Raw genomic sequence first — 19,776 nt, 5'->3', positions numbered from 1 at the left:
TCTCTCCACTCACATGGCCTCCACCCTAATTCAGACTCATATCCCATCTCACCTAGACTGTTGTAATAGCTTCATAATTCGTGATCTCTCTGATTCAAGTTTCTTCCCTCTTTATCTTCCATATAGCTGCCAAATCAATACAAGGCAAGGTATGACCATATCATACCTGCATTCAAAAACCATAAGTGGTTCCCTGACGCCTCAAGGATAAAACGCCAAGTCCTCTGCCTGGCATTGAAGGATTCCACAATTTGGCTTGAGTCTACCTTTCTCGACCTATTTCATCTTACTCCTAATCAAGTACTCCAAGTTCCATCAAATGGACCAATTAGCTATTCATTACACTTGACATTTCATTTCCTGTGCCTTCAAATAGGATGAGCCCATGCCCAGAATGTACTCAGTTGTTACCTCTGCCTAAATATCCCTCCTTTTCTTCAAGGCTCACCTCAGTTAAAACTCTAAGTCCTTTCCTGAGGTCTCCATTTAGTCCTCTATTCCTCCCCAGATTGCTTTATTATTTAATTACCCATGCACATGAGCTCTCAAGTAGAATGTAAGCTCTGTGAAGAGTTTAGTTTTTTCTATCTACAATGCTTTGCCCCTCAAGCGCTTAATAAATGTTTATTGCACAGAATGATCATTGCTGCTAGAAGGATCAGTATCAAGAACTATTATAGTATATTTAAAAAAATAATACTAGGGGCAGAGCCAGGACAAGACAGTTATGTGTCCTAGGCAAGCTGCATCTACTGGGCTCAGAAGACTTTCACTACAACCCACATAACTGAAAGCAGAATTTATTGGTGTTAAAAGCATGGACTCAAATGGATCTGATGTGGGTATCCTCTGTGATGAAGGCAAATGTGACTCTTGGCCATGTGCTCCCACATGGTCACTACAGGTCCATCCAAAGTGCCGAGGACTTTCTTTGAGTTCTCCTGATCCCCTCAACACATAATCAATCCATCTTTCTTTTATTCTGCATCTCTTTGGATGCACCTGATACACAGCTGCTTCTTAAATAGGAGCACCTGAAGACCTAACCACTCACAGGAAATTTATCTTCAATTTGGACCTGTGCCGGATCTTTTCCATGACAATGGTCAACATCTTCATCAAGGCTAGGTCTATGTATTTTATACCTTGCTGGATATTAAAGACTGATGGGGTCTCAAACAAGGTTATCTATTATATCTTCCAAGGAGATTTGTATAATCTTGACATGGGCATGGGATATACCTAGTTGGAGGAAAGCTTTTAACATGATTTTTTGTTTTACTGAATTGAATACTTTTTTATAATCAACAAAAAAGCACCGTAGCACTTTGTATTTTATAAACCTTTCATTTACGTGTATCATGGTAAAGATGTGGACTACCAAAGAACATTGCTGATAAAGCCTGACTAATCTCTTCCAAAACCCTCATCAAGGAGGTCTATGTGTGAGCAGATTATTCTTGTAAATATTTTATGTACATGGGCAAGTAGATATGGGGTCAGTAATTGTTGGTCTTTTGCGGTAGTAACAGGGTCAAAAGTTTTTGCCACACTTTTTGGCATCTTTCCCTCATTTAGTCTCAGACACCTTGATGACTGATCCTTCAAAACCTTCAAAATTGTATTGCCTCTAGCATGGACCTTTCTTCTGTGTCCAGTTGCTTTTTCCATTTTTGTCCTCTGCAGTACCATTTCCATTTCTAGGACTGTGACAGTGTCTAGATGCAGTGGCTTTACTCTGTAAGTGGACAGACTACTGGGGATGAGCCTCCCCATATTTAGCGAGGCTGTTTCTTGGAATGCAAGGTGGTCTGTTGTCAGGACAACACTCAGGCTCTGATAATATAGCCCTCTGGTGACACAGCCCTTTGTGACAGGATGAGGCTCAGAAGTAGGTCTCCAGGGACTTTGTGGAAGAAAATACATGCATTTACAAAAAGTGATTTACAAAGTATCCCTTGCATACTCTCTTTCCTTTTTTTTTTCTTTTTAGGCAATTGGGGTTAAGTGACTTGCCCAGGGTCACACAGCTAGCAAGTGTCAAGTGTTTGGTGTAAGGTCGCATTTGAACTCAGGTCCTCCTGACTTCAGGGCCCGGGCTCTATCCACTGTGCCACCTAGCTGCCCCCCTTTTTTCCCCCTTTTTTCTTTTTTTCCTTACATACCTTCTATATGTGTTGCAGCTAACTGCCTATCTAACTGCCTGCTCTGTATCTTGACTGTGCTAAGAGAGCAGAGGGTAGTTCTTCAAAGATTACCAGATTACTGGGGTCTTTAATGAAAAACATTTTAAGAAAGAATAGGAAAAAGAATTTCAAAATTTGTATTCTTGTACCTATAGCATATATAGTACTGGACAGCCTTAAAAATTCATGGAGTAAGATTGTTGGTTTCGGATTACTATGATGACTTAATAGTCCAACATTAGCCAAATTTGTAAAGCTGGTGAAATCTGTATCTTTGTTGTTCTCCTGTCCTCCCCCTCCTCACTCTGTCCCACACCCTGCCTTCATAATACGGGCCCCAGTAGTGCTCCATCCTTTCCCTGTTATTCCTGGGTGGGGCCTCCTACCCTCCTCAAAACTCGCATAGAGTTTCATGTGTTCCCCCTCCCAGCAAGGCTATACTTTCAAAAGACAAAATCTTAAATTTGAAGGAATGGATCTTTAATGGCAGAATTTCAGTAGCGCAGCCATAAGTGAAAGAGAGATCTTTGCAAACTGGAGCCTTTTACCATCTCACCATGATGATGGCCACCTGGTACTCATAATAAAAATCAAAAGTTGCTCAGCACCCAAGAGTCCAAATAAATTCTCTCAAACACTTTTTGTTTGTTGAAGATTTTAAATCACAAGCTAGATTTGATGCTTTCAAATACAGTTCTTCAAGAATATTAGATTTGTTACAAATTATCAGTACCTTCAAATGACAGAAAGTTTTACACTTGAAAAATTAGGTGAAATTTTTCATGTGAGTTAAACAGCCCTTTCATCACTAAGTGGAATTACCCCAAGTCATGCAATAAATGGCTATTAAACTTTAAAAAATTATCCTAATTTGCCTGTTGAGATTTTAAGCCTGTTCTTAAGTCAAGGCATCTATGTGCTCTGGCCACACTACACTGACCTCACTTTTCCCCACTCAGGGCATTTATAAGGATATTCTCTCTAAGAATCACTTGTTCAATTTTACCTATGCATCTTATTTCCTTTCTCCTCCATTCTTTGTGCAAACTTCCCAGCAGATCAATAGGAACTATGCTAGAAGGAAGAGACCTTAAGTTCTAAAGGCAAATACAGCTGTCACTGATTTCTTATAGATTCCAACAGTAAATGACTTGGAAGGAGAAGGGCTTCAGCTGTGTGACTGAAACAGGGAGGAAAACCTTATTTTTGTCTTTATGTGGAACTGCCAGGTTGCAGGACAAAGGTCTTCTAATTAGAAATTGAGGGCAAAACAGAAGACATCTGGCTATGGCTAATGTTCACTCACTGGAGCTCTTGTGAGCAGGCCTTACTGACAGAACCACATAAGAATTAGTACCGTCAACATTTTACATAGAATTTGAGTATAAATTTGATACACAGTGCAACTGAACTGCTTTAAAAAAATCACCTCAGCTTTTTAATCTCTTAAAATTTGTAATAGAACATTAAAATATCTTCTAATAAAATCAGTCTTAAGTATAAGGATTCATGATCTCAGTATCTTATATACTTCTAAATAAATATCTCTGACCTATAACTCTTGAAGGTATTACATACACGGTGACATGATGCATATAAGTCAAACAGTATTTTTAGGTGAAAACAAACCATCATTTTAAAAATAAACAAGTTTAAAAACACTCTGAACTTAAGTTGCAGAAAATCAAAATACACACTTAATGATACAGTAATTGTACAGATAGCTTTAAAATAACCGAATGCATGCTCAGCAACACTTCAATTTACAAAAAAAAAAAGCTCTTAAAAATTAATCTAAATAAATAAGCAGAAACACAAAGGGAGATACTGAACCAGCCAGTAACACATAGAAATATAAAACTGATTTCTCCCTTCCTCTTTTAGATGATTCTGACATGAAAATAACGTAAAACAAAGATTACTTTCTGGAAAATTATAATTCTTAAGTTTTATTCTGAAAGTAATGTTTTGCATTAAATAATAATGTGTAATTGTGGCCTATGATATGAAAAGGCAAAGTAAGGCTTCCTAAAGTGTTAGGCAATTGAGCCTCAGAGGGGGATAATTCCATATTATTATTATTATTACCTTTTTGGGGGAAGAGGGAACTGAAGTTCACCTATTCCAGAAATGGACTGAACCTTTGATGAAAAAGTGATGTCTGTTATGCACATTCAAATGTAAAAAAAAAAAACAGGATGTTTTAAATACTGATTCATTTATCTCAATGATGTAATCTCACTTGCAAAAAAAAAGTTTGCTTTTCATATGAGAGGCCTAAACTGGAACTCTGAGCATTTGTTCATGGCATGAAGAAGTATGGAAACCACGTTAGAAGCATGTTCTAACCATGGGTTAGAAATGGATGCCTGTGGAGCAGCATCTAATCAGATTTTGATCTAATCGGATTAGCCAGAAATCAGCTGCTGCTGACTGCCGTGTAGCGCTCTCAGAGCTCCCATGCCACAGCCAAACTTCTGAAACTCGACTGTCTACCCACTCCAGGCCATCAGTTCCACAGTTATATAGCTGAACAATGGTTCAAATGGAAAGAAGATCTGTGCCTGCACAGCAATATTCAAGATAAAAGAGTAATGACAATTGCTATTATTCTGTGTTGGGTATTTGCTCATAATAACTGCCTGAGAGTAGAGAGAGATGGACAAATACATGCACGCAACTATTTCACATATAAGGCGTGGACTTTGAAAACATTGATTTGCTAAACCTGGATTACACAGCTCCCGAGTATAATTAGAAAAACATTAAGACTATAAGGTAATTCCTTTTCATGACACACAAGACTTATTGCATGATAGCTGGAAGCAACGTCTTTGGACAAACAAATGTAAACTAAAAGTGATCTTTAACCATTAGCGTATCAAGATGGCTAAAAATGGGTGGTTATAGGAATGCTTTGTCCATTTCTACTTGCAGCGACATGGAGGATACTGATGTACTCTCAAAGACATCAAGATTTGGTCATCTTTCCACCCCATGGTGCTCAGAGTCTGTGCTGAAGAAAAAGTCTCTGTTGCCCATGGTATCTCACTGAAAATGGCAGCACACAGGACAGAAGTATTGTCCTATCTTCGGTTCTCACTGCCAGTGGCATTCAAGGCTGGAATGCTGCTATGAGAAGGATATCCTGTGTTTAAGTTCTGTTATTCCCTGCAGTAACTTGGTATAATAGAAATCCATGTTGGCTGCAAAGTCAGTACATACAGGTGATTCCACATCACCAAAGGTACAGTACAATGCAGTTCCTCCGATGCTAAGGAAAACAGTTGCTATGCACAGCAAGACCAGCAAAAGACAGGAGCCACCACCAACTTCATCTGTAAGAGCATGAAGACAAACAAGAGGTCACATAAGAACTTCCAACATGGTGAGGTTATCAAAGCGAAACCAAAACAGGACACTTAGCATGTGCCATATGTTCACTGAGTAGGAAAGGCTATATATTTCTAACAATCCCAGTCCTCTAGGAAAAGCAGGTTTATTGACAGAGAACCAGTGGAAATAGAGCTTTACCAATGTATAGCAAATATCCACTTACTATTTCAACGTGTTGCACATGATTCAACTTATAAGATCCCAGATGAAGAACTGGGAGCAACCTCAGAAGTCATCATGTCCATCTTTTCCTGTTACATATAAGGAAACTGGGGAGAGGAGACAATAACTGACTTGTCTAGGGACACACAGCTGCTAAGTGTCTGAGCAGGAATTTGAACCTAGGTCTTCTGGCCTCCAAGTTTAGTGACCTAGATGCTACACCATGGTGCCTTTCTGACTTGAGTCAGAGTAGAGATTAATGCTACCACTAACATAAGATACTGAGATACAGTGTATGTAATCTTTGGTAAAAGAAGTCCATATAAGGCACTGGCAACATAAAACCAAACATTAAATAGCCCATGCCCTCAAAAAGCTTAAAGCATCCAATCCAACCCCCAAACTTGAGAAGACTGAGACCTATGTAAGGTTACTGACTTGCCCAAGGTCACACTGGTAAATGATAGAGCTGAGATTCTAATCCATGTTCTCTGACTCCAAATCCAAGACTTTTCAAGGTCAGTTTGCTCTTTTAGTAAATTAAACTGTACTTAAATGAAATCTGGGTATTTTTACACAGAATTTTACTCCATAATAACAAATAATGAAGTAGCCGAGTTAAATTGAAATAACATTTATATTTTGGTTAAAACTTTTATAATGTCATTTTTTAATGAATGAAATCATTGCTCCTATAAATTTCTCTGAATATGCCTTTTATAAATCCAGATCATTATTAAGAAACTTTGGCATAACTATATTCATACAGTTTAAATTGTGTATAATTTTTTCTACTTTATCCATACATATTTAAAGTGTTCAGAGGAGAAAAGATTTGTCTCTTCTAAGATGTTTATGGCAAAAACATGGGTTGGTCAGAATCTACAGAACACAGTGATAATATAATCACCATAATCAGCACAACCCTTAATAGTCCTTTCATACACATCACTTCAGTTGATTCTCAAGGCAGGAAGGGCAGGAATTACCATTCCTATTTTACAGTGTCCTACCTAAAATTACATGTACACCAGTAAGTGGCAGAAGTGGGACTGGAACCAGGCATGGGCCCAGCATGCTAGATATCTGGGTTGCTACCCTGTCTTGAAGGGAAAGACTGAGAGCACATTTTTTTTTTTTGCATAGATCAGTGTAAAGGCAGATGACAGCAAAGTCTTTTCTCCATTTTCATTTTTCAGGAAAAAGAAATAGGGAGTTTAAGGCAGTACTATGGGTAAGGCAGCTTGGAATAGGGGAATAAGCAAGCCCTGGTTCTGGAGTCAGAGATTATTGGTTCAAATGCCCTGTTACTTACTACTTGTGTGATATCTGGCCAGTCATTTTCCCTCTCTAGGACTCAGTTTCTTCATCTGTAAAGTACGAGGTTTGGGCTAGATGATCTCAAACATTTCTTTCACGTACAAGTCTATATCCCATAACCAAATAGTAGATGAGAGGCCTGATGCTTGCTAAAGTGACAGAAAGTTCTTGTAATACAGTGGGGAGAATCAGAGTTAAGTAGTGATTAACAATAGCTGTGGTTTAGTCAAAAGTACAACACTGCTGGACATATTTCTTTAAACCCTGCCCTAATTTGTCACTTGCCTAATAAGTATTTAAATAAACAGTTATATTTCAAAAGAAGCATAACTTATGAAGTTACGCTTTCACTTTAAAGCACTGGATCTGGGACATATGATTAGTTATTCATCCCTCACCCTAGGGTAATTTTGTTTGGCCTATGAAGTCATATTACAAGGTACCACCTATGCCCAGTGGCAGCTATCAATTGCAGGCACTGTGCTTAGGAGGGAAAAATCAGCTTCTATAGGACTAGTCCTGCAAATTCCAACTTACAAAGTTATGGCAAAGGTGATGGCAATTACCAGAATTTTAAATGCCAGAATATTTTGCTCCTAATGAATTTTAGCCATTGAAGAGCTCTCTGAGGAGACGGGGCATCATTTACATATGTTAGAAGAGGATCAAGAACTTGAAACAAGGTTTACAATCTACAAATATTCAGAATTGTTATTATTTATATCATATATTATAATATAATATATGATATATATAATTACATACTACTATTAATGAAGTATGGGAAATGTTAAGGTTCATGAATTAGAAAGACAAAAATTAATCTTCATTCACAAGAAACATTTTAAACCAGATATTAGGGGAAAGAAGTTCATGAGAGGAAGAATAATAAGGGTAATTCTTCGAGATGATGCTTTTCTTTTCCTCACGGTGAACTATGCGAAAGGAACAAAAGCACTATTCTGACAATCTCTACTTACAGGCAAACAAAATGCTCAAAACAAAAATGATTTTAGAATGATCTTTTTTTTTTCCAGTCAGAGTAACTTGAGAAATCATCTACGAAGGCACGAGTATGTCAGTACCAGGACTGATGAAATCATGGGTATTTACAGCCTCTTCCTGGTTTATGCTTTGCAAGAACACATCTCCTTTTAAAAATCCTGTTACTAATCATTATCTGCAACTTACCCTGATCCAAGGAGTCTTCCATTTCTTGGAACCTCACCCGTCTCTTTGATGATTTTGGCTGCATTTGGGCAAGCTGATTTCCTTCACTATTATTTCTTTTCTTTAATATAGACACCAATCCCTCTGTTGGAACAACCTGTTAAAATTTAGAAGAGTCATATCTAAGTATTGCAAAAAAAGCCCTACTGATGATCATATTAATAACATATTTTGTTATTCATTAGGGTAGAGGCAAAAAAATGAAAGTCCTTTGGTTACTTTCTTATAGGATTAATTTGGACATTGCTGTTTTGTAATCCGTAAGTAGGAACAAAAACACAATGTGAAAGATATCAAGAGTGTCAAACTCCAAGAAACACAGCCCATTTTCTTACAGTTATTTTCTTTAAAAAAGATGCTATGAATTGAAATGATATAAGTTAGATTTGGTTTTCTTATAGAAACTTAGTTTCAAATAATACATCTGACATGATAAAGCTTCTCAGATCAAATACACACACGCACATATTAATAAGGCAATGCAGAATCACTAACATGGTTATAAGGAGGCATGACTAGAGAATAGATATTTTTTAGTTTATTGGTGGTTTTAATGGACAACAAACAGTATGAGTCAGCAGTGTGATATGGGAGTCAAAAAAGCTAATGTGGCTAATGCTGCATGAAGACATGGATAATTTCTAGGATTAGGTAGTGACATTCCTGAGACACCATGTCCAAGACACACTACAGCTGAAGTTATTATGTTCAATTCTGGGTGTCACATTTTAGAAAGCACATTGATAGGCTGGGAGACAAATGACCAGGATGGTGACAGTTCTTGAGATCATGCCATATGAAAAGTGGTGGAAAGAACTGGAAATGCTGGAAATATGTAGCCTGGAGAAGAAAAGACATGAGAGGAACAAGACCTGTCTTCAAGTTTTTGAAATGCTGACATAGATTAGACTTGTACTGTTTGGCCCCAAAATTGGAACTGGGAGTCACTGGGAGCAATTGAGAGTAAGGTAAAACTTATTTTAACCTTGACAGAGGCCTTCAAATAAAGGCTGGTATGCTGGAGAGGGGAAACTCATTCAAGTAGGTACGAGCTGTACTTGATTGCTTTTGAGGTCCCTTTTAACTCTGAGATTGTATGTTTAATGGCAATATAATGGTGCTTCCCTCATGCTACAAAGAGGCACTAGAATAGGATTTTGGTGGAAGACAAGTTTTCTAATCCTCCAACAAAGGGAAAAAAAAAAAAAGAAATACCTTCATTTGTCAGGGCATTCTTAGTGAATCAATGTTGGTCCTTACTGATTGTTGCCTTTTGGCCTAGGCGTTCATAAAACTGTTCAAAGATTACTCTGTTCTAGGGATTAATCTAGCTGTGCCACTTTCGGCAAGATCACTTTACTCTTTCAGGTTTTAGTTTCCTTATTTGGACAATGAGAAGTCTGTATTAGGTCATTGTTAAGGTCTCCTCCTTGGTGGGAAGTCTTCAGGCAAAAGCTGAATGACCATGTGCTAGTTATGCTCTAGAGCGGATTTCTATTGGATCAAATGATCTCACAGGTTACTTCCAATTCTGCGTTCCCAACCTCTCAGCTTCACTAGTCCAGAGCTTTTAGATTCTATTCTGTCCTTTTTGGGAAAATATCTGGACACCTTCCAACTTCTGGAACTTTTCTTTACTCTTCAGAGGTGATCAGCGACCATTCATAATTTTATCTGCATTTTATTTCAGTTAATTGAACTACAATTTGCCTGTGTTTGGAGATTTGAACTCCAGAGACTTGAACTATGGAGACTAAAGCAGTTAAATAATAGGAACTGAGTCATTTCTTAGGTCTGTTATCTATTAATACCATATAATCTGCCATAAGCAGTGGGCCTGTTCCATGATCTTGTTTGAAGCATAAACTAAAGAGATTTTAAAAGCTGTTTTTTATCATTCTTCATAAGATTCAATTCATTTTAGACGTTACCTCTCCTGACAGTGTTCTTATAACCCCATGCTGGGGATAAAAAGAAGGCAAATACACAGTCCTTGCCCTCACAGAGCTCACATACATACAACAGAAGAGACAATAAGTAAAAACTGTACTTATAAGATCTCTATAATGTAGGTGGAAAGGAAGCTCAGAGGAAAGGCATTAATAGGAGATGGTGGGAACTGAGGGAGAGGGGAGGAATCAGGAAAGGCCTATAGAAAGTGGAATTTCAGGGGCAGCTAGGTGGCGCAGTGGATAGAGCACTGGCCCTGAAGTCAGGAGGACCTGAGTTCAAATGTGGCCTCAGACCAAACACCTGACACTAGCTGTGTGACCCTGGACAAGTCACCTAATCCCAACTGCCTAAAAATAAATTTAAAAAAAAGTGGAATTTGAGCTTAAGTCTTGAAGGCAGTAGGGAAACCAGGTAGTGGAGGTGAGGAGAGAGAGTACACCAGACTTGGGGGACCGTTTATGGCAAGGTATGGGGTCAGGAGGAGTGTTATGAGTAAGAACAGCAAGGAAGCTGTTGTTGCTGGATCACAGAGTTTATGCAAGGGATTAAAGAGTAACAAAACTGTGAAGAGCCAGGTAGTGAAGCATTTTTACAAGCCAGAGGATTTTATATTTCAGCCACTGGAGTTTATGAAGGGGAGGGGGGAGGAGAGTGACACGGCCACATCTGCCTTTTATGAAAATCATTTGGCAGATGAGTAAACTATGAAGTGGAATGGGTGGAGGCCTGAGGTAGGAAGCCCAACTAGAGAGCTATGACAGTAGTCAAGGTATAAGGTGATGGGCCCTACACCAGGCTGGCAGCTGTGTGGCAGGTGTTAGAAAAGTAGTAATAATCACTCTTAACAACAGACTGGATATGAAGGGGTGTGAGTGGGGAATGGAAGATGACATGGAGGTTGCAGGCCAAGGTGACTGGGAGGATAATGCCCTCAACAGAAATAGGAAGCCTGGAACAGGGGATTTTTTTTTTTTGGACAGATGAAGTCTACCTTGGACATGTTGAGGTCCTATGGGTCATCCAGTTTGAGATGTCCAAGAGGTAAATCGGTAATGTGAGAATAAAGCTTAGGGGAGAGACTGGGTGAGATGTACAGATCTGGGAATCATCCACATAAAAATAGTTATTTCAACCCAATAAAGTGGATGATGTAGAAGAACAGAAAAGGACTCAGGACTGTTTTGTTTTCATTTCTGTACCCCCAGAGCCTAAGCACAGTGTCTTACACATAACAGGTACTTAATAAATGCTTTTTTTTGGGGGGGTAATCACAGTTAAATGACTTGACCAGGGTCACACAGCTAGTAAGTGTCTGAGGCCAGATCTGAACTCAGGTCTTCCTGAGTCCAGAGCTGGCCACTGTATCCACTGTACCACTGAGCTCCCCCTTAATAAATGCTTAATGAATGAAAAATACTTTATAGCTTTCAAATAAGCTACTTTTTTGGAACCAGTAAATAGTAGGAAGCCATAGCTAAAAAGAACGGACAGTTAGAAGAACTGACTTAATCATTTTTGCCATTTTACAGACATATAACTGAAAGCAGAGAAAATACTTGGTACTTATAGCTTGACAATGAAATTAATATGCCCTTTGGTATTATAATTTCAGAGTAATTATCCAATCTTTAAAATTGCTTCATAAAGTTTCAACATCTAAGACTATCTGTACCTATCACTATCTTCTTGTAACTATCTATGTATAGAAAAAGAAGTAAGGAAAGAAAGTATAACAGGAGAAGAAAACAGCATTACTTCTTTAAAGCAGTCATTCCATAATTACTCAGGCTTTGGACTCCAAATCAGATTACAGATTACAGGTGAAAACAGATTATATCCAAAATAGAAAACAATCTTTAGCTCTAACCTATTTCTTGAGGCCAACGCTGACAAATGTGTAAAAGCTAGGTGTGCTCCGTGATGAACAAGGAAGCTAACATTAACGTGGAGAGGCAGTGGGGAGTAGTGGATACACACTGGCTCTTGAAGCCAGATTCAGGTGATGCCCCGGGGCAAATCACTTAATGTCTCAATGCTTCAGGAGTTCCCTGTACCAGCAGAATCTCAAGTGCAGTCCCTCTTCCTGTCCCTGTATTGTTAGAGATGACCAACCTCCAAAGAGGTAAAGCTGTTAGGCAGAGTGCTTCTTCCCCAATATCTACCCCAGTATCTACCTCTCTGGGCTGACTCGGCTTCTTTGTCTGTAAAATGAGAAGCTGGACTAGGTGGCGGACCTCCAAGGTTCCTTCCATTTCTAAATCCTATGATACTAACTGGAGATTCTCCATCTGACTCCCGAAAAAAGGTTATGTACTGTTCTGGCCATCAAGATTCTTACTTCTATCAAATTAACTGAAACTAGAGAACTAGATTGAATGACCCTAGCTAGAGGTTAATTAAGAGGAATGGGCTCAGACTAAGAACTCAGAGGAAAAAAAAACAAGTGTAGTAATATTTTGTTGAAGAGGTCATTATAAATTGTTGCTTTACATTAAGATTTTAAGTATAAATATACACGTCTCATGCACAAGAATGATTTTTAAGACCTTCTGGAGAAAGCAAGTCCAAATAAACAAATAAACAAAAATTCCTTTATAGCAGAGACAGCTTAGAGAACTGGGACCAGAACTTACATTTTTCTTTTCCTATGATAGCATATTGTCTCATTTTCTTCTTTTTTTTTTATCTCAACAAAATCTTTTATTAAAATGATCTACACATGTATTTAGAGTATACTTGATGAAAATATGAAAAGGGAGTAGACAAGCCTTTACACACAGTTTTTTTGGGAGGCGAGGCAATTGGGGTTAAGTGACTTGCCCAGGGTCACACAGCTAGTAAGTGTCAAGTATCTAAGGCTGGATTTGAACTCAGGTCCTCCTGACTCCAGGGCCAGTGATCTATCCACTATGCCACTTAGCTACCCTTACAAGTAATTTTCTACAGCAGACCACATCTTTGCAGTCACTTAATTGACTGTCTCATTTTCTAATAAGCTAGTAGTGATGGGACCGGATAGTAAAGAACTCATGAAACCATTTATTTTGTTTCCTAAAAACAAACCAAAGTTTTACTTTTTAGAAAGCTTAAATCATTTGATTGCTACATATGCTTAAATTGTGTTTGCAATCAGCATTGAATTGGCTTCTTAGTCTTCAGCTTAATTTTTTGATGTATATTCACCTCAGTCCAACTTGGAAGACCTAAAGGTTCTGGAGACCATCTTGGTAATTAGTACCATCTTGGTGGATGGCATCACCACATGTATTCTGGGTGGAAGTGAATTATTACCATATGCCAAATAAGGGGTAGGAATGAAAAAGTAAGAGCCATTGTTCTTGCAGATGACCCAATACACTATGACTACCCAATATCCCTCTGGTTCCTGGCCACAAACCAAAGTATAATTTACACTGCCCTTTCCTAGCTCCCTTAACTGAAGTGATGGGATACAGTTCAGAAGGAACTGGAACTCTTTGTTTTTGGAGTGGAAGTAAGGTCAAAGCTTTTCTAATTCTTTTCATTTTCCCCTCTCCCTCCACCTTTTCTTAGCTTTGCCAGGGGTATTGAGCCTCTTATAGATTGAAAAAAAGGGAGATGGGCAGACATGTAGAAGGAGGAAGAGGTGGCCAAAAAGAGATGTCCAAAGAACACAGATGGCTGCCATGTGGGGATGCCTCCTGAGCACTGCCCTTGGAAGAGTCTTCGTGTATAATGTCAAGTTACAAGAAGAAGGCAGAATATAATGTGCCCAAGTAGGCATCCGGATAATCTTTTTAGTTACTTTAGAACCTAAGGTCACGGTTTTTTTTAGCTTTTCCCCTAGTCCAGATACCAATGCTGATTAACTATGATTCTGACTGGTGTATATGAGGAAATAAAATCTTGAAAGTGAGTGCTAAGATCCTCTTCAACCAGCCCTCTGCTCACATCAAAAAAGAAACTATAACAAAGCTCTTCAATGTGCTTCCATTCAGAACAAAATAATTTCTCAAACTGTAAATTAATATAATTGTTATTGGTGATGCTCTTTGAATAATAGAAGATGAAAATAAGATCCATCTGGCCTACTGTTCCACAATTGCATAATAAGCAGTCCTATCAATGCTACCCCTCAAATATCAAAGAGCACCTTAAACATTACTTTAAAAATTAACTTACTGCATAAACAAATAAAGCTGTTTTCCAGCTCGAATGGCACCATATAATCCAGTATAGTGAGAAGAAAACTCAGAGACACTGAGGTTAAATCATCTGCTTGGAATATAAAGGAAGAGAATGCATATTTGAGGCCCTGTTTTGAAGAATCACTGAACTTTTAGGAAGCATGGCCCTGTAAGTCAAATAAAAAGCCATGGGTTTTAGGTAGAAGTACAAGTCAAATCATTGCTTTGTCAGTACAAATGAATCACATACATGTGCTTATATAAGTATATGCAGAATAAATACAAGGTAGTTAAATACAACATAGTTAAGGAGGGAGGTCACTTGCAATTGGCTTCCTGTAAAAGGTGAGAGATGTTGTAAAGAGAGTTCTTGGTCAAGTAAAATTTAGGTAAGATGGGCTCAGAGGTCCCTTGCATCTGAGATTCAGTTGGAATGTCAGTTCCTTGAGAATAGGGGTTTTTATTCTTTGTACTTGGATCCCCAGTGCCTGGCACACAGCAGGTGCTTAGCAAATGCCTGTCGATTTACTGAAGGGGTTGTCCAGCCTATACTTGATGATCTTGACTAGTGTGAAACTCACTAACCTAAGGCTGACCAATCCATTTTTGAACAGCTCTAATTTGGGGGACATTTTTCTTAAGCTGAGCTAAAATATACTTGCTTTTACCTTTATCCAAGCTTCTGGTTCTGCTCCCTGAGGCTAGGCAAAACATGTATGGTCCGTCTTCCAAATGTGTAAAGATGGCTATGCTATGTAGCTTTAAGGCTTCTTTTCTTTGGATTACACACTAAAAAGTTCCTGCAACAAATACTTCCAAAATCACCTAGCACAATGCTTGGCACGTAGCAGGCAATTAATACATTTCCAATTGACTGAATGACTGCTGGTAGGTACCCACAGTTCTCTACACGTGATCAGACCAATGCAGAGTTCAGTTGTCTAGCTATTGGCTTCCTTGCTCTGGACACTGTGTGAATGCCTCTATCAATGCACTTATAGATGCAAAATATAAAACATGACCAGCTTTTTTGGCTACTGCATCATACCGCTTATCTATGCTAAGCTTATAGTTCGTTAAAAGCTTTACCTCTTTTTTTTCCCATATATGATTTTCTAGCCATATTTCATCTCAAACCTCATTTTTACTTTGACATGCACATTTAAAATTCAACTGGGCAATGGAGAAAGATACAAAGTTTAGATGAGACTATTCTGTCCCATTTAACTGCCTTTAAGTTTTCTTCTCTAGAGCCTCTCCTCTCTAGACACTGCCCTTTACTGTTGTCTTTAGAGAGCAAAAAAGGTGAACTGCTATCTAGACACGCCTTCCACATCTTATAGAGTTGATTTTTTGAACCCAGATATAAGACTTTCCATTTACCTGTTAAATGTCATCTTACTAGATTCAGTCTAATGTTTTAGAGTTCCAACCCATCAAGGTACTTTTGGATCTCGACGCTGGGGAGGGAAAGGATCATGTTTTTATTAAGTGCCTATGATATGCCACTTAATAATGAGCAACTAGGTGGCACTGTGGATAGAGTGCTGAGCCTCGGGGCGTGAACACTCAACAAATCCGGTCTCAGACACTTACTAGCTGTATGACCCTAGGCAAGTCATGTAATCCTGGGTGCCTCGGTTTCCTATCTGTAAAATGACATAGAGAAGGAAATGGCAAAGCACTCCGGTATCTGCCAAGAAAACCCCCAATGGGGTCATGAAGAGGTGAACACAATTGAACAACAATAACAACTATATGCCAGACACTTTAGTAATCTTATCTCATTTTGCCATTTGAAATGTTGGCTAGCCTCCTAGTTTTACATCTGTTACTTTGAAAAATGAAGGCAAACTGAGAGACAATGGTCCGAGCAGGATCAATTTATTAGTTAGGCTAGCAGTAACCAATAAATTGGGTCAATGTCCTTTCTCATGACCAAAGACTTGGGGAGAACTTATTAGCCTTCATATAGTTTTGTGAAGTACAGGAGAACAAAGAACAAAAATAGGTAGGTGGGAAAAACAATGCACTTGGTAGAAGGGCTGGAAGCATGGGCGGAGAAAGGTGAGGATCAACTAGACTGGTTACATCGAAGAAAGTGGCTAGCACTTATGTGGAGCTAGTAACCATTCCACATTGTTGCTATGGAATGCTTGATTAATTTATGGGACCCATCTTGCATCCTGAGGCTACTGATAGTGGACTAGAGATAGCAGAGTCTCTGGTTCCTAGGAGGGAGATAAGACCCTCCTTAATTGTACAAGGACAGACAACACATGACAACATATTTTGTGGAAACGTACCACACCAGCTGGTAGGCCTTCAAAGATAGCAAACAGATGTCATGGGATTTTCCAGGAGCTGAAGGGGGGAAACTGAACTCTTGTGACTAAGAAATGTTTATTGTCCAAGTCTACCTGCAAGGTTAGAGATGATGGACCAGACTTCCTAGTGTCCACCCACATCCCTCATGCATAACAGATTTTCCTGAGGTAAGAATAGAACAGTGATCAGCAGAACTGAACTCCTAAACTCAGCTCACAGGCAAAGAGACAGAGAAACGTGGCTTGAGCAAGCACACAAAATGCAACAGTTATACAGAACAGGATCAATTACAGAACAGAATCTATATAAATGAAACAATCGGTTTAATTCCCTCATGTCTCTTGTATAAGTTGATAAATATGATGCCTATCCTGTTATCTAAATCATTAATGAAAATTTTTTTACAGCACAAGCTTAAGGACAGATCTTTGGGGACGCTGCACTAGAAACCTCCCTCTAAATTGATAGCAACCCACTGATAAGCACTTTCTGGGTCTAGTCACTCAACCAGTTCTCAATCCACCTAAATTATCATCCAGTAGGAATCTACCTTATTATCCCACAAGAGACTTTATCAAATGTCTTTTGGAATTTCCCTCAAACCAAGCATACCATACTCAGCAATAGGCATGTAACAAAGGTTTACTGAAGTGAATTACAAGATTTCAATCCAATTTTCTTTCTCAAAATCATTTTTGGAAATGATTTCTAACTCTACAGTAACACTATTCTGCATTCTACCACAATTAGGAAATACTTAAACAATGGATCCCATTTTTAGAAATCTGACATTTGGCTTAGAAATGTGTATCAGCTAATATAAAACTAGGAGAGTAGGCTTGACATACGGAAAATGCATTGGATATTACTGAGGAAAACTGTAAGACCTGGATGTACTTTACACACACACACGCTATTAAAGATGGAGCTAAATGCAAATTAACATCTGATACTGTTGACATGAATGAATTTAATGAATCCTGCAGAGGATAAAAAGGCCAGTTATATAGAGACCCCATGGCAGAGGAGGTAGAATTGGACCCTCGGAATTAGGAAGACCTAGGATCATACCCTGCCTCTGACTTAGTGTGTGAACAGAGGCAAATGACTTAACCGCTGTGAACCCTGGCTCACTTATATTCAAAATGGCAATAAAATGACTGATTGGGAGGCAGCAAGTCATAGAAGAAAGAACATTATTGCTACAATCAAAGGACCTGAGTTCAAATCTCTCTTGACACTTAATATCTGAGTGGCCTTGGTCAAGTCTCTTAACTTTGCTGGGTTTCAGTCTCATCATCTGGAGGAGTAGGACTAGATGACCTCTAAAGTTCCTTTCAGTTCTATATCTCTAATCCTATGAAGCAAAAATATTTGCCAGGCAGGATATTGCATTAATCTTAGAGACTGCAAAACTAAATCCAATAGAGTGGAACATCCAATCAGCAAGAAATAAGAATAAAGAACAAAAACGAAATGGATTCAATGTTGGCAATCTCAAAAGGAAGGATAATTCGGGTGAAATATTAATTATAAACTCTATGGTTTTTTCCAAGAGATGGAATTGCATGTTTCTTGATTAAGAAGCACCTGCTGGCTGTTGTCCCCCCCCCCATAATGAGGCTTGCTGGCTTAAAGAATGAATACTGACATCATCCTAAATGGTAATGAAATGATGACAGGGACAGGACATCGTACTGCTTCTTTTTAATGTACAATTCACGTCAACTTAGGTGGGTGGATCCATTTGTCAGCAGTTATATTAAAACCAAGAAAAGCATAGACCCATTTAAGGAACATAATTTTTAAAAAGAAACAAAACCCACTCTAAGACTGCACATTTTTGTTTCATATTAGTAAATGAAAAAAAAAAGCCTATTTTCCATCACTAGACTTGTTTATGCAAATCCTCGAAAAGTCAGACTTTGACAATCAACAGCAACAAAGAGTTTTCTGGCCCTATCAGGGTGTGTAGCTCTGTGGTCCCCTATTTCAACTTTATAAATATTTATCTACTTTTTCACACCTGTAGTTCTTCTGTGTAGGCAGCTCCTGGTGAGTAAGCCCCTTCTACTAATGCATAAAGCTACTGTTCTGCAACTTAAAAGTTAAAATTCAGATCCATAAAAAAATGCCTAATAACATTAAGGGGTATATATTTGTCAAACAAGTGGTATAGTGAAAAAAAGACTCTTAATTGTTTAGGAGTCATAGAAGATCAATGTGGTTGTTGTCTTTAGGGAAGGAATCAGATGGCCCATAAAGAAGAGGACATAGCTAAGGGTTCTCAAACATGCCTAACTATTTTTTTGTCATGGACCCCTCTGGAAGTCTGTTGAATGAAGCCTATGGATTTCTTCCAGAATGTTTTAAAATGCATAAAATAAATAGGATTATAGAAGAAATCAATTATATTAAAATTATTGAAGCATTAAAAAAAAAAAAAGGTCATGGACCCCAGGTTAAGAACCCCTGCTCTAGAGGGAAAGGACAAAATCTTAGCTCCTTTCCAAAGACTGGGAGCCTGGGCTATATCTGAATTATTGTGTTATCAGGGACTGTTCTTTTTTGAGTAAACTGACTTCTGTCATTAAGAGGTGGACTGCTAAGCCGAGCTGGCTAGAAAACACCATGACCCCTGACTGCTGTCCCAGAAGCATGCACAGCACATGAAAAGAAAGGCCTACAGGTGATGCACTTCTTGGTTATTTTCAAACCATGCCAAAGGCACTCTGGCCATCTTCCTCATCCACCTTCCACCAGAATCTGGGCTCTGACCCTTGGACGCTAGGCTCTAAGAATAAGCTTTCACTTTAGGATCAGCTTGGTGATGCAGAGGATCACCTGTGAGGTAGGTGCTATTATTATTACCATTTTACAAACAAGGAAACTGAGGAAGACAACTGTTAAATGACTTGCTCAAGCTCATACAGCTAATAAGTATCTGAGGCCAGACTTCAAGCCCAGCAGTCTATCCACTGAGGCACTGTCTACATTCAATTCAACAACAACAAAAATAAACAAGGCAACTTATA

At 38.6% G+C, this 19,776-nt stretch overlaps 1 protein-coding gene across 1 annotated transcript in view; it reads right to left on the bottom strand.

Moving 5' to 3' along the window:
* Positions 1-2,644: 2,644 nt before the first annotated feature.
* Positions 2,645-19,776, bottom strand: part of CNST (consortin, connexin sorting protein) — a 102,408-nt gene continuing 85,276 nt past the window's right edge. The window contains exons 11-12 of the mRNA XM_020982116.2: positions 8,256-8,391; positions 2,645-5,524 (exon numbers count right to left, since the gene is read on the bottom strand). Coding sequence (XP_020837775.1) covers positions 5,319-5,524; positions 8,256-8,391 — 342 coding nt within the window. The 3' untranslated portion in view covers positions 2,645-5,318. The remainder of the gene's footprint in view (positions 5,525-8,255; positions 8,392-19,776) is intronic.

This window comes from Phascolarctos cinereus, unplaced genomic scaffold (genome assembly GCF_003287225.1).
Source record: "Phascolarctos cinereus isolate Bilbo 61053 unplaced genomic scaffold, phaCin_HiC Scaffold_5;HRSCAF=322, whole genome shotgun sequence".
NCBI classification, from domain to species: Eukaryota; Metazoa; Chordata; class Mammalia; order Diprotodontia; family Phascolarctidae; genus Phascolarctos; species Phascolarctos cinereus.
The sequence above is the reverse complement of the archived record's forward strand: the minus strand, read 5'-3'. Positions and strand labels throughout refer to the sequence as shown.